Here is a 15,707-nt window from a genome sequence, read left to right as displayed (position 1 = left end):
GAGTGCCAAGGTGGACAAACTTAGCAGATGTCATCTGGCTAACCAAAAGTGGAATCCGTGTCCGGGGCATGTTTAAGTGTTCAGGAACACTTATCTCATTACTTTTGTGCCTTGAACTCTCTACCTGGGGATGCTTGGAGGCTCATTCTACTTTCTGTAGCACTCTGAACTCCTTTATGGGCAGTCCATCATGCTCCTGGCTTTCTTCTGTCTGCCTTATCCCTTCTAATCTGAAGAGAGCCCTTAGTTTCTACATATAGTAGCTAAGCAGCACTGGCTGGGTGGCCAATTCTTTTTCTGATTCACTGGATCTTATCCCAATGAATCATTCTATATATCAATGTGTGCTGTGCCGTAGTCAAAAGGAGCCTCCAGGCTCCTCCCACAAGAGCCAGTGCTGCTCCAGGCTTTGGGTGTATCTGTGAGGGACTTCTGCCAGGCTGCTACGTGGGCATCCTTCCACACCTATGCCAGGCACTATTTGATCAACTCTAGGGTCTGCTCTGAGACCATTTTGCTTACTTGGTCCTCCAGAACCTCCTGGTGTGAAGTCCATTCCTCAGACCCACTACCTTTTGAGGTTTCTGCGTTGGTATCTATTCGAAATATGATGAATCTGCAATTAGAAATACCAATCAGAAGAACAAGTTACTTACCTTTAGTAAAGCTCTTTATGGTTGATACTCTATCTAACCACAAATTCCTCACCAACCATCTTTCCTGTTCTGTTGAATGATATGCTGTCTGTCACATACAGTTAATTTTCACCTGTAAGCATTCTATACAGATAGCAATCATTTTTGCTACTTTTCCCCAGCACTAGAAAAGTCAGTAGAACAGGCTTTGGTGTGATAAACAACATCCATGTGTATAATGTATGGATCTTGCATTTGTGAATGCCTGTTTTTATATTTGTTGGTACAATAAAGCAAGGCCTATTGGCTTTGCCAATGCATGTTGGGAATGCTAACACTTAATCAGTCCTAGGAACTGGGATATGAAAACACTCCAGATTATCCAAAGGCTTTGAAACAATGTAGGCCTTAAAATGTGGCCATCCCCCGATATATATCTCTATATTTTTCTAATTTTGAATCCGATAGTGAAAATGTGTTCACAACTTCACAAATATAGTTTAAAACATTTTTGCTGAACAGCAGCTTAAGTGAAGTCCTGCGACCAAAAGGGAAAGAAACAGGTGGATTTTATTATATATGGTGTGAAGAGAAGTAATAATTTGATTAAAAAAAGAACTGTTACCGAATCTAATATGATCGTGTGCATGGTCACTACAATAACTAGTATAATCTTGAAAACAAACGTCTTTGTCTGTAATTGACTTATTTGACCACCATGTTTAATACATAATTTAGTTTTGGCAAGTGTTGTGTAATTTCATTTAGACATTTTTGTCTAAAGCTAGGGTACAGTTATATAAGTGAGAACGCACACTTTAAGCAATGCAATGTGTTTTATTTTCCACAGATGATGCTGTCTAATCCTGTTTTGGAAAATGCAGTCAATATGGAAGCAGCAGCAATGCTGAAGAACAACCCTTCACAGTATAGAAAAATAGTTTGCGAGTGCGTCAGAGCTAGTCGGGAGATGGAAGGTAAGGCCATCCCGTTTTTAAATGCCTAATTTGGTGAATTAATGTTCAGCTAGAGGTCTATGTAGGCGTGGGTCAGAGTTGAGCGAGTCAGTTGATGGGACAAAAGGCTCCCCTTGAATAGGATGTGTAGTGAGCGCCACAAGAATTAATCCCCTGAAGTGCTTTCTTCGACACAGTCAATCAAAATGAACTTTGTGTTCCACAGTTGCAAATGTAAGTGAAAGTTTGAGGAAAAGGTTTGATTTCCCCGCGTCCACAGACCAGAGTAGGTAACCGCCCATAGCAGCCAAAGCGGCTTCCATTTTATGCTGTGGCCTGAAGGAAAGGTATCACCTGGGTGAGGTAAGTAGATAGGATTGCACGTAAAGTTGCAATTGGGAAGTTAATAGGTTCTTTCTGAGTTTGGTCAATATCAAGTTATTGTCTTTAGTTGTTAGGGATTTGTGGTTGTAGGAGTCTTTTTTAGAATAAGGTTTAATGGCCCTGTGTTCACAAGATGAATGAAAGTGATCAGCTACGATTGAGGCCTTAATCGTTTTCTAAAAACTTTTGACTAAGGCTTTTGCATTATTTTTGTATACTGGTGCAGCCAATGGAGTACCATGCGCACTGTCTACCAGAAACTCACAGAAGAAATCCTGGCAGGCGGAAATGGTCAGCACATCCCATGTTGCTGTTTTCCCCAGGTCAGGGAAAATGCCTATATCCAGAGGAGTTCACCCAACACTTGTATCCTCCTTGGAAAAAGAGAAGAGCATCCATTTGTTTTTAGGGCTAGCTTAAAGCCCATCTAACTGCAGAGGAAAGCCTTTACAGAGGACCAAAGGAAAGACTGAAAGTAAGTAAGATCGAAAAGTCAGAGATATGGAATGTCCCCTGGACACGTACCTTAGAAGCCAACAATGAGTACCTGGCTTTGAGCCAGTATTGGACAGGAGTGTGTCTTGAAGAATTTTGACGAACCCTCTTTTGCTTTGTGAAGCCTTTGTTAACCTCTCTTAAGGCTGAAGGGAACATACCATTTCTATCATCTACCGCTGGTCAAATTGTATTCTTAATTTGTTTAACATTTCTCCGGAAATTACAGAGGGAAGGTACAGGTGTAACAACCCTAAGCCATGGTTTCCTTTTGTTTCTGTGGAGTCCAACCAGTCCAGTTGTGCCACCCCATATTTATAAGCTTCCGTACAGTGCAAAATCATGACTATAGTCAGTTGTTATTCGAAAACAGGACACTGATCTTTTTAACTCCCATTACCTTCCTATCCCCAAGGTACCAGTTTGTCTTTCTGTACCATGCTTAAAGTATGTCAGGCACACTTCTCCCATGCCAACCATTAGCAACCGGTTCCAGCATTATGGAACAAAGTTGTTTTGGGAAGATTCGTAACTAAATGATACTGAATGTTGGATGTAACACTGCCTGAGACCAGCTGATTTATTGTGTGCTGCAGTGAACATCTGGATGAAAGGTTGAGAGATTGTAGCCTCATTGAGGCATTGTTGCCTTTGAATGCCTAGAGCATACTTGATGCATCTGATCACAAACCTAAGGGTTATAAGAGAACTGAACTTCTAAAGACATCAGTGATTGTGGTAAATATAATGTGTACTACCAGTTTTAAAGCCAGATGTATTTACCTTTTTTACAGTTGCAAACACTACCCAGTATTTTGGACCTGCATGTTTTAGACATCCCTTCCAAATACTGAATCTGTAGCATAGGTATCAGTGGTGAGTGACCATTATTCCAATCACAAACTACTGAAAATGTACCAATACCAACTCTCAGAGAAGCTCTTGAAACACTTTTTTTAAAAGCACTTTTTCCTATAAGGGAACTGGGCTGTGGTAAAGAAAAAGTATCTTTATTTAATTGCAATCACAGAAATAGTGGTCCGCAGGCCACCATCCCTATTATTGTATCCAAACAGAGTGAGATGTAATATGCCATCTACCCACTGAATATTAATTAGGTTGGATTTCAACCCAGTCCGATTTTGAATTTAACGGACCAACCTATAAGTACATAGGTCAGTCTGCAATATTCAATTCTGGTAGCAAATTGCATACTTATTTTGCAACCAGTATAATGATGCATCTGGCCCTTAGTGGTAAACCTAGCACTTCTAGTTCTACTTTTTCAGTAGTGTCGCTCATCTTAACTGCCTGCACGGCCCTCAAGTGCTGATCTCGGAATACGTATCCTCACAACAGGGCAGGTCTGAATCAACCCATTGGATCCTGCCTGAATATTCACCTATGATGTTTCTATAAATAGGAACTTGTGAAGTATCTTGTTATGTTTATAAAAATAAGCTGTAAAATCTCTCACTATATTTGTCAACCTTTCCATCCTATTTTATAATTCTTATGAACTGTACTAGACACTATGTAACCTAAACTCATGCTTCATCACATTATACCCCCTCTGTTTTTTGTTCATTTACAGTGCACAGGTACCCTGAGTCTTTGTGAAGCTGTCAGCCACTATACAAAATTAGTATTAAATAAATAAATAAACAGGCTTACATTTATGTGTGATAGCACTGTTAGTGTTAATCTTAGCACTTGTAGATGCAACTTCTTATGTGATGCGATGTGTGGTGTCCACAGAGCACGGTTGAGGCTTTTCTGTTGTCATTGCTGAAATGCTGTTGTTGGTAGACCCAATGTTGCAATGCGAAGCGGGCTAATGCTTCATGCGGTGCCCATAGGTCGCAGTGCAAGCAGCAGCGTCAATTGACGAGGCTGAAATTGATGGCGCTGACATCAGTGATCAGGGCTCTAGTGTGCGATGGGGCGATGCTTCGTGTACCTCACGAGTGGTGTCCACAGGCCACAGTGCAGGCAGCGGTGTTGATGTCGTTGAGGAGCGTTGGTGGGGCCAGGTGGCGATGTGAAGCAAAGGGATGCAAAGTGCAGTGCCCACAGGTCACTGTGCAAGCATCAGCTTGGTGACTGCATCAGGCGCCGACGTTAGGGAGATCTGGGTTGCGGTGTAAAGCAAAGCGATGCTCTCTGCGGTGCCCTCAGGTCACGTAACCGGCAGCACCGTCGTTAGCGCCAACATAGTGTTTTTTCTTCTGTTGCAGTACAAAACACACAGTTCCCAGTGCAGATAAACCTGAAGTATTTGATGTTCCTGAGACGTCCAACAGGAGGCAATGTCTACTACAAGCCCTTGGAGAAACTCAGGAAATAAGTTGCAGAAAGTTCAGTCCAGTCCTTTCACTGCCCAAGACAGAAGCCGAAACTGCAGGCCAACCCAACAAAGCAACACACAGCAAAGGAGTAGTACTCTTCCTGGCAGCTCTTCCAGCTCTTCTTGGAATTTCCCTTAGTCCAAAAAAGTTCAAAAGTATTTATACTACTTTTCACTTTGAAGGCTCTGGCCGACAAGTCACTCTTGCTCAGGAAAATACAGTTCTGTCCTCCCTTGTCCAGTCACACTCCTGGGGATGGAGACCGCACTGTGCAGAACAGCCACAGCCTATAAAGTGTCAGTGGCAACTCCTCGAACCACTCTAGCCCAGGATAACCCATCAGCACATGCAGGGCACACCTCAACTCCCTTTGTGTGAGTGTCTGGAGTGAATGCAAAAATAGCCCCTGTCAGTGTTAAACCCGGCGGTGAATTCATAAGAAGGCAGAAGCACACAGGATGGTTAAGCTAGAAAAATCCTACTTTCTAAAAGTGGCATTTTCAAACACACAATTTAAAAACCTCCTCTACTAAAAGATGTGTTCTTAAATCCTGAGCTCAGTGAACCTAATTTCTTTATCTTTTCCTAATTGAAATTTACACTTGTAAAATATTACAAGGCTCCTCCAATGATCACCTATGGGAAAAGACCACCTTTCAATTGTGAAAAACGTAATGCAATCTATTTCACTATCGGGACATGTAAAACCCACCAGCACATATCCTACCTTTCACATACAGACCATTTGGCTACCTTGGGCCTACCTTAGAGGTGACTTAGATGTAATAAAAGCAAGGTTAGGGCCAAGTAAATTGGTGCACTTGCCAGTTCGACATGGCAGTTAAAACTGCTTGCAGACAGTGCAGTGGCAGGTCTGAGACACCTTTGAAAGGCTACTTGTGTTGGTGGCACAATCAGTGCTGCAGGCCTACAAGTTGCGTTTGATTTACACGCCCTGGGCTTATGCAGTGCGCTTTACTAGGGTCTTATCAGTAAATAAAACATGCCAATCAAGGAAAACCAATCATAACACAATTTACAGTAAGGGCACTTGCACTTTAGTACTAAATAGCAGTGAAGAAGTGCACAGAGACACTGAACCACCAAAAAAGAAGTCCAGCATACCATCAAAAACAGGAGGTTGGAAAGCAAAAAGACAGGGAAAACACGCCAAAAGACGCCATGTCTAACAAGTACTTATTTTGCACCAGTGATTAATGGCAATACCTGACAGCGATACTGCCCAGTGGCCTCTGGCTGCACGTACTTGGCCTTCCTGTCCATTTATGAAATTGAATGGATGGATCTGTAAAACGTGACAGCTGCGCATCTGCCATTTCATATTTTATTTTCTATTTTTCCATTTTAGTACTTTCCACTTCTTACTTCCCTGTCACATTGTTTATTTACCTTATCAGTTTTGGTATGCTGTAGAAATGTAAAATTTACAACCTTAAGTTGGAATGAACCAGGGGCACAAAAGGCCACATGCATCAACCTATTTTGTATTTGCAAATGGTGTGAATTCCTACATTTGACCATTGGGGAATGCAAAATAGCCTTTCAAGATGTGTGAAAGGCTTTGGCAGTGCAGTTTGGGTAATTGCAATTTTTTGGGATTACCTAAAACTGCAACTACAAATAGAGAATCACAATTTGCGATTCTCTAAACACATGTAACAAGCATTTTCAAACTGCAAACTGTGCATTTAGGAAATGCTATTATCATTGACTCCAAGTCGATGGTAACCATGTGCAATTTTTGAAAATGCACAATAAATGCATTTTTCAATGTGCCATATAGTGCACACATGCTCCTAGGGTATATGTGTGCTTTATATGTGCACATTTATTTTTTGAGGTGCTTCAGGGGGGCCTTATGCCCCTGGGCACCCTTGGTTTTGCATGATCTAATTGGCGATTACCTATTAGTTAATCACAAATTAGGTAATGCAAAACCATTCGCACCTATGGGCCTAGACCTACAGGAACGAATGGAGTAGTATTTATTACCTAAAAGTGATTACCTAATTGTGATTGCAACTCTGTATAAATTGCTCTCAGGTAATCGCTATTTTCTTACATTCCATTTTGTGTTCCTTAAATAGCGATTACCTAAAATTTGCTATTTAGGGAATGCAAAATAGAATTTTGATACTTGTGGCCCAAAGTGTTTTGGGCAGGTTATGTTTCACTCAGCCAGTGATGACACAGGATTCTTAGTCACCCATAATATTACGTGATCTGTTTTATCGTTGAGAATAGCTTGATGCATAGGGCCACCTACAACTTCTCTATTTTGTTCCTCTTTCAGTTTTGCAGTTGTTTGCTAGGGGACATATGGATTAGGGAAGCTAGCTCTCTTTCTTATGGTGACCCTTTTCTGCTCCCTTCCGTAAATACATTTACTTAATCAGGGTATTTTGCCCCAGCAACAAACTCAGCGACTTACTGTGGTTTCCTTCATCCGCCCTAAAATGAATATTTCTGCTCACCCCAGCTGCTCTTTCTCCCATAGCCAGCTGTTAGAGACATTTCTGGGGCTGAAATAACGTTGCTCAAACATGTAAGCGGAATTCATGGGAAATGTGATTCCGACAGATATGGTGGTCAGGGTAGTGTCCGATTCACGAGGTGGAGTGTATGAAGCAGTAGCTGATGTTTTCAGCACAACCATACCTGCCCTTAGGTATGTCATCATCCACTGACCTCTTACTCGGGCCTCTGGAAGTACTAGTAGTAATTTTTGTGGTACTGAAGCTCATTTCACTGCGTGGAAAAATAGTCAGTGATGGCATCAGTAATGGGACGGATTCAATGCTCCATATTTCTATGTCCGATGTAGTTGTATTATAGCCATTTTTCATGCACGCTTTGACCACCTCTTTCGTTTATTGCAGAACTAGGACCTGATTACGAGTTTGGCAGATGGGTTACTCCATCAGAAACATGACGGATATACCGTCCGCCCTATTACGAGTTCCATTATGTTCCATTGGATATTATGTTACTCGTAATATGGCGGACGGGCTATCGGTCACGTTTGTGATGGAGTATCCCATCCGCCAAACTCATAATCAGCCCCATAATTGTTAGAAACCCGGAAGCTTTTAGAAAGTCATTGGATCCCAATGGATGCCAGAATCAAGAAGAGGCATGAGAAGGGACGTACTGCATTCCCATTATCCTATCACACAATCATTTTCTTTTTCAATTTCTTATGTACATTCTTCTCACCCTTATAGGATGAATCTGTTTTTTCAGGCAGCAATGTCTTGAATACCTTACTGTATCTTCCTTCTCATTCACACAAGCAGCTCTTTTTCTCTTCAAAAACGTAGAAGACAGTATGAAACATTAGTATTCACTCAGGCATAATGATCTCCCTGGCCATCTGTCACTTGGATCGTGCTAGTAGAGAAGGGGTGTTGAGTTTCCAGGGATCTGAGAGCTTCCCTGGCCTGTAGCGACACAGAAGCAATCTATAACAAGAAAACAAATAGCCCTTTGTTGGCTCAGACTTAGTAGGTTTTTCCCTGTCACCAGAACACTTTTCTTTTCACTGTTTATTACAGATGCTATTCTAAAATTTTTATGGGGCATATATTTATGAAAACTACTGGGTTGTTCCAAGCGTACTAGAAACATTGGCTTCGATTTTTATGAATCATTGGGAATGGGTCAAAAATGAAAATTCAAGATGTGAAACTTAGCAAGAAAAATGTTGGCAGAATTCCTAAACAATAAAAAAGTGTCTGCAGGAATCAAAAAATGGGGAAAGAGAAGATGTAAAACAGCATGAACATTTACGCTGCAAACCTCAAATAGACAAATCAGCTATTTTTGGCCGTAATTAATATTTATTCAGTTACTCCTTTCTTTTTCCAGATGTCATTGAGAGAGCCTAGAGCTAAATTATTGTGAGCATAACCTATATATCACACAGAAGCCAGTGTATGAAAGCGAGGGTTCGCCTGTGGCTCTCCCTTGGAAAACCCTCCTGGTAGCTTGAACTGTGTCCATGAATAATGAGTCGTATGTGTGAGAAATGTGTGTTCTTGTTGGCTTCCTACTTGACCATAATCATCTTAAACTCGAACTTTAGGGATTGATTGAATTTGGGAGTAACATTTCCCCATCATACAAAAAATGTTGCTCAGCATTGTATGTGCAATGGAAGAATGACAGTGTAAATACTTTTAGAAGTCTGAAACTTACCTTAAACCAATACTCACAGAAGCAATCAAAAATGTTTGCAGTTGAAAAATTAGGGTTTCCAAGTAAAATAAAGGATGTCAGTCGACTGCAAGGACATTAGTCATCAAAAGCTAATTTTTCTGATTAGTGGTACAACTGTTAGGTGTCATAACTAGCTATTTCTTACACTCTCCCCTCCCACCTCATTTAAAGGCTAGAGGGTTTTTCGGTCTGACTTTGAAAAAACCCTCTGGGCAAAGCTTTTACCTTTACTGATACCATCAATGCGGCTGCTCCATTTAGGTCCCTGTCCACTGGCTTTTTCCTGTCCAACACAGCCATGATGCCCCCAAAGTGGAAAGGGCCCAAAGTGGAAAGGGCTCAGACGGCTGGGATGAAGCTCGGTGTGTTACGGACATATTTAAAACAAATCCTTTATGAAGGTAGAACCCCACTTGGGTTATGTTTTTGGACAATAAAAAAGCTGACACTACCACCATGCTTCCATGGAATGGAGGCCCACATCATTGTGTTTCTTGTTCACCCTCATGGTTACAGTTCCCCACCTCTCTGGTGGTAGGATTTGTGTCGAAAGTACTTTGCCAACACTGGAATACTGGGTGGCCCAACAGCCTGTGGAGTCACTCTGGGCATTGTTTTTGTTTTTCAGAAACAAGCCCCATTTCTTGACACAAAGAAATGTCCCTGAAATGCTGCGAGTTTTCACCCTGAATGAGGGTACATTTCTGCATTTGTTCCTGTTTGTTAACCCTGCGAGTCGGAATAGGTCTTCCATTATTACAGCAGAGTTCTTTAGATAAAAGGGAAACTGGAGGCAGCAGCGTAGCATGGGTTGCCATTATCCGGGTTATTTTAAGATTTTGCACCCCTAAGAATGCCCCTGCACCACTAAGAATGCCCCTAAGAATTTTGCACCCTGTGGTCATTTGGCCCTGCCCACGCTACGCCACTACCTGGAGGCCTTGTGGTACATGGTTTACCTAAACAGAATTTCTGATGGGGGAACTGGCTGTGACAGCTATTGCAAACAATTCCCTCTTGGTCCTCCAACAAAGTTTTTGATCCCATTATGGATCTGTTAGGTCCGCGTTCTCTTTTGACACTCATCCCCAGACTTTCCTTTTTTCGTACTTTACCTTTGTGCCTACTGAATGCCTCTTTAAAGACCATCTTTAATGCACCTGCTCTTCTTCCCTTAGAAGATAAGACAGGAGCTCAGTAACAGGTTTCAAAAGCACAAGCACTTTAACCCTTTTCTAAAGCCATAATATCCCTTTGCATGCAATACCAAGAGTCTTTCAGAACTAGCAATCAAACTAGCCCTTTAGGTTTCAAGCCTTACAACATAAAGAGGTAAATCATCTGATACAAGGAGAGTGAAGCACGGAGCTCTTGCCCCCCGCCAAGCCGGTTTCCGCCCCGCACACTCTACGGAGTCCGTTGTCATGACGGTCTTAGACACCCTCAGGGAGGGTATGGACACCGATCAGCACCAGGCCCTCGTGCTCCTCGATCTCTCAGCCGCCTTTGATACGGTCACAACATCTTACTCTCCCGTGTCGGGGCGGCGGGGATCGGGGGGAGTGCCCTGGTCTGGTTATCCTCCTTCCTGAGCGACCGCACCCAGGCTGTTCGCCTGGGTGACTTCACAGCGGACACCCGGAAAGTTCAGTGCGGGGTCCCCCAAGGTTCCTCTCTTTCTCCCCTCCTGTTTAATCTGTACATTGCTCCCCTGATTTTCTCTCTTCAACAGATGGAGGTCGCCGTATTTAATTATGCGGATGACCTCCAGCTGGTCTTCAATCTTTCCTCTCCTTCGGCTGTCCTCAACTTTCAAACTGTTATGCTTCACATCAGGGACTGGATGAACCATAACCACCTTAAACTCAACCCTGATAAAACAGAGTTGGTGTTGACGGGTGGCTCGTCCAGTCCCTGGTCCCCTCTTTTTTGGCCCTCTTCTCTTGGTTCTTCTCCTGTTCCCTCTTCCTCAGTTAAAACCTTGGGCATAAAACTTAATTCTCAACTCACCCTACACTCCCAGGTCAGTTCTGTGGTGTCTTCCTCTTTCCTTTCACTGCGTACTATACGTAGGGTGTCCCGCTTCTTCACTTTCTCTGCCCTCAAACTCATTATCTTGGCCATGGTGGTGTCCCGCCTGGACTATGGGAACGCCCTATATGCTGGTATCCCTGCCTACAGCCTGCGCCGCCTACAGCAAATACAAAACCAAGCGGCCCGCCTGGCCTTCAATCTCCCCAAGTTCCACCACTCTACCCCACTCCTGAAATCTCTTCATTGGCTCCCCGTGCGAGCTAGAATTCAATTCAAACTCGCATCCATCGCCTTCCTGGCCCGATCAGGTCTGGCGCCGGCCTTCATCTCCTCTGAGATTGTCTCTTATGCCCCCACCAGGGCCCTTCGCTCCTCCTCCCAGTCCCTCCTCTCCATCCCACGTTTCCGGAGAAAGAAGTGGGGCGGTTCCAAATTTGCTTTCCTTGCCCCCACCCTCTGGAACTCTCTTCCCCTTGACCTTCGCTCCATCCCCCTCTACTCACAATTCCGTAAATGCCTTAAAACCCATTTATTCACCAAATCCTTCGAATAACTGCTCCCTTCTCCTTCCTTCCTTTTAACCTCAGTCCCCGTTAGCTATAGCGCCAAGAAACCGCTGGTATACGTTGCGCTTTACAAGAACTTTTAAACTCAAACTTTTAAACTCAAACTCCCATGCATCATATCCAATTTCCCTGCTAGAGTTTCTTAACTCGTACACATATTGACATAAAGGTATTCAAAGCTTGACGTCTTCCCCCCTTTAAGAACACCCAAACACATTTTCAAAAGTCTTGCTCTTTCTTTATTCCCTGCCTATAACATAGTTCACATAAACTCTTAGCACGCAGTATACATATACTACTTACAAAGCCATGCTCTCAACTGAAGACAAAATTAACTTTCATTCGACGACAAACTTAAAAACGAGAAAATAATAGTGTAATACAGTTATAGTTACAAAACGGTACATAAAAACCCTGCAATTCGACAGTTATGGTTGGGCAGACCAACCAAAAGGTGCACACCCGTCATGCACTGCTTATGGCCTCACATATTACATTTATTACATCACTCATGAGATGTTAAATGACATCATTAATGACACCACTGATAATAATCTCAGATGATATTGTTATTTACATCACAGATGACATCATCCATGATACTACCGTTGATAATAGTCTTGAGTTGTCAAAAGATGTCAAGGATTAATTTAGACATTTATATTTTATGTAATACGAGTACAATGATGTTGATTTTCTTCTGTAGTAATATTTGAATATCTGTTATATAGGTTTATGTTGCATTTTCTGTGGTTATATACCAAGGTAGGAGTAAAATGGTCTAGGCTACTTCTGTGTTTGCTTATCTATATGTTAATGTTTGTTGTATGATGCTATAGTGTAAAACAATACATATGTGTATGGTAGTTTAATTGACTATGTTTTCCTTTGTATTTATCAGTGGTTGTGTGGTCATATAATACTACTCGAATGTTTATATTACATGGGAGTGTTTCAAATTCATGGTGTGAGTGTGTAGTATGGTTTTGGGTGGGTTGTTTTTCAGTATTTCTATGTATTGCATGTGTGTTACTGAAATAGTGAGTATTCTGTTTATGATGTTTAACAGTGGGTTATAATAGTTGGAATGGTTCTTAACCCCTTAAGTGCGGTGCTCAGCCAATGGCAGACACTTGCACTACCTCCCCAGTGCATATGTCTGCCAGTGGGGAGGTGTATGAAGGCGACTCTGATGTTCTGCATCAGAGGGAGTTATTTATTTCATTTTATCCACAGGCAGCTCAGAAAGAGCTTCTCGAGCAGCCAGTGTATTTTTTTAATTTACTGTAATGTCAATTAGCACGTATGGGCTGCCTCCATACATTTACAATGCGTTGTTGTCTGGATGGTCAGGTTCGCCGACAAGGGCTCAGTCCTTTAGAACTTTCTGGTTTGAGTCCATTCACCGACACGCCTCCAAATAGGTACTGTTTTGGTGTCTATTTACAAGATGAGGAATTTGTGGCAAGAAGTCTCTATCAGAAGAACAAGTTACTTACCTCCAGTAACGTTCTTTCTGGAAAATGACTCTATTTGTCCACTGAATCCTCACTGACCCTCCAATCTTCCCCGGTTCCTGCACACTGATCACTGGAGGTCTGCACCTGGGGGCATGGATAGCCTCCAAAGCAACTGATGTCAGCATTCACAGTTGACACCTATATAAGCTCCGCACATGATTTCCAGAGTGGAATGGAGTCAGTGCAGAATTGCACAGCATAATCTGATGGCGCACTGAAGTACTGCTGAGATGATTCCGCATCCAGTCTGACACCTGGGGAAAATTCAAAAGATGAGGAATCTGTGGCTTGATAGTCTCTACAAAAAGAGTGTTACCAAAGGTAAGTAACATGTTCATTGGGTGAATGGTTGACTACCCACATCAAGGAACAATCACAACCTTTGTCAACGTGACCCCTCAAAGACACTAAATTAATCTGAGCTCAACTCCCTGGTAGTTATGGCGCAGAATAGACAGGCTTAACTTAGAGGCAGTATGTAAAGTATGTATGCAGTACGAAATCACAAATATAGGCGATATGCAAAACAATAAAATCCCAAAACAAATTAGAAAAATAGAGTATAAATGTAATAAACACAATGTCACTGGAGTGAAGCTATCCTGGCTGATGAGGACTGAAAGCCCGAAACCGGTCCTAGGATGCTTGTTTCCAGTTCAGGGAGAACCTGGCCTGGCATTTCGGGCAGGACTGTTCCCATTTGGCGCAGGGTCAAGACTGATTTGCATATGGCTGGGTTCAAACTGGAATGGCATGGTGAGCAAAAAAAGCTGGATTTAGGCCCAGATCTCTGTACTGGAGTGAATGTATGACATTGTTCTGCATTCTGTTAATCAATTGTTCTTTTTGCATTAACCATCACTGTGCACTGACTTAGGTTGTAGGCCCTGTGCCATCTTGCTGTGGGCTGACAACCGCTGTAGCTCTTGGCCTTTTGCCATCTAAAACAGGATTTGGCTCTAGGGCAGCCAATAGCATGGCCCTACACCCAACCCTTCAAGTGTGGCCACCCCGTGCTTAGTATGGCCTTTGGTGTTGGACCGCAGAGCCTAGCGTCCGGCTTGGTCCTGGCCCTCAGCCTCTGCAGGTGGCTAACCTGCTCTTGGCTTGTGGGCATAGTACCAAAGAAATTGGACCTATTGATACAGGATTGCGTTCATGTAGCTAGATTTCATGGACAGCAGATGCCATTGTGAAATCCAGAAATGCTGCTTTATGGTCTGTGAACCCCATTAAAATGTACTTTGAAAAAAATGTTGTTCTTTAAGACCCTGTCACATGAGACAGGGGCTCCTGAGATGCTACCCTCTGCCACATTTGACAGTTTTCATGATGTATTTCAAGGCTACGGGGACCAAAGCTCCAAGTCCCTTAATTGCAGCAGTGCAGATTTTTCTCTCTATGCAGCAAGCCTGTCCGAGAGCCTCAGGTCTGCAAATCTGGCTCCAGATTTTACAGAACAAAAATGGCCATCAATATTTTTTTATTTTGGAATTGTGAAAAATATGCGTACCCAGGTTTAGCGGACAGTCACACAATATTGGTCCAGATAGCTGTATAATTATATAATTATAGCTAATAACTAAACCGTTTTGTATCAAACCAAGCAAATGCACGTCCTTGAGTAATGTTCTACTTCATTTAGCAGGCTGTTAGCAAGTTAAGCACAGCGCTGATCTCTCAGGTATTACATAGATCTGCACATAGATCTCTTAAAGTGAAGAGGGGAAACATTTATTTAAATGGTTAGTATTTTTCGTGCCAACCCAAGGACTGGAATGACATTTGGCAGACCCTCATCATTTTTAGCTTATTATTTATTTTGTTTTAAAGTTTCATATAGAGCAAACTTGATCCAGGTGGGTATCAGAGCGCTTTGCAATTTGGTTAGGTATTGCAAGAGTATACATAATACAATAAAATAGTCTTACAACATAGTTAAGGTATGTGGGATACAGACCATGGAGAAGAAGATTCGATAATCTTCGCTACTTAAATGAGCATGGCAGGCAAATGCTGGGATTCAAAGGTATCCAGCAATCTCATTGTCAGCCAAGTGGTAATGAATGAGCAGTGGGTCAGAGCTAATTAAGGCAGAAACTTAGCCATTAGGATTTTTTAACTTCCTTTTTGAAGGTAGTTGTGGAGGAAATTCGTTTGACTTCCATGGGAATTCCAGGAGATCTTTGGGACAGTGCCTGAAAGGCCTCTGTGACTCGTTCTCATTGTGTGAAAGTTCTGGGGTTTTAAGAGCCAAGAACTTGCACTTCTTGACTGTCTGCAACCTCCAGATAGTTCTAGTTTTTGAGGCAGATACGTGGGAGTCTTGAGATGAAGGGCTTTGTCAGTCATGCAGGCTATCTTTAGCTGTATTCTAGCCTCATATGGCAGCCAGTTTAGGGATTTGAGGGCTGGGGAGATGTGTTTTTTTCTTTATGAATCAGTGAGCAGTCTAGCTGCTGCATTAATGGACGCTTTTAGTGGGGCCAAGCTATAATTGGGAAGTCCACAGAGCGTGGAACTACCATAG

The 15,707-nt window shown here is 42.5% G+C and overlaps 1 protein-coding gene across 2 annotated transcripts in view; it reads left to right on the top strand.

Moving 5' to 3' along the window:
- Positions 1-15,707, top strand: part of UBE2U (ubiquitin conjugating enzyme E2 U) — a 357,359-nt gene that overhangs the window by 238,249 nt on the left and 103,403 nt on the right. For both annotated transcript variants that reach the window (XM_078669184.1, XM_078669191.1), the window contains exon 6: positions 1,486-1,612. In XM_078669184.1, coding sequence (XP_078525310.1) covers positions 1,486-1,612 — 127 coding nt within the window. The remainder of the gene's footprint in view (positions 1-1,485; positions 1,613-15,707) is intronic.

Source organism: Lissotriton helveticus, chromosome 1_2, assembly GCF_964261635.1.
Source record: "Lissotriton helveticus chromosome 1_2, aLisHel1.1, whole genome shotgun sequence".
In the NCBI taxonomy this organism is placed as follows: domain Eukaryota; kingdom Metazoa; phylum Chordata; class Amphibia; order Caudata; family Salamandridae; genus Lissotriton; species Lissotriton helveticus.
Note: the sequence above shows the minus strand (reverse complement) of the source record. Positions and strands in the feature narration are given on the sequence as shown.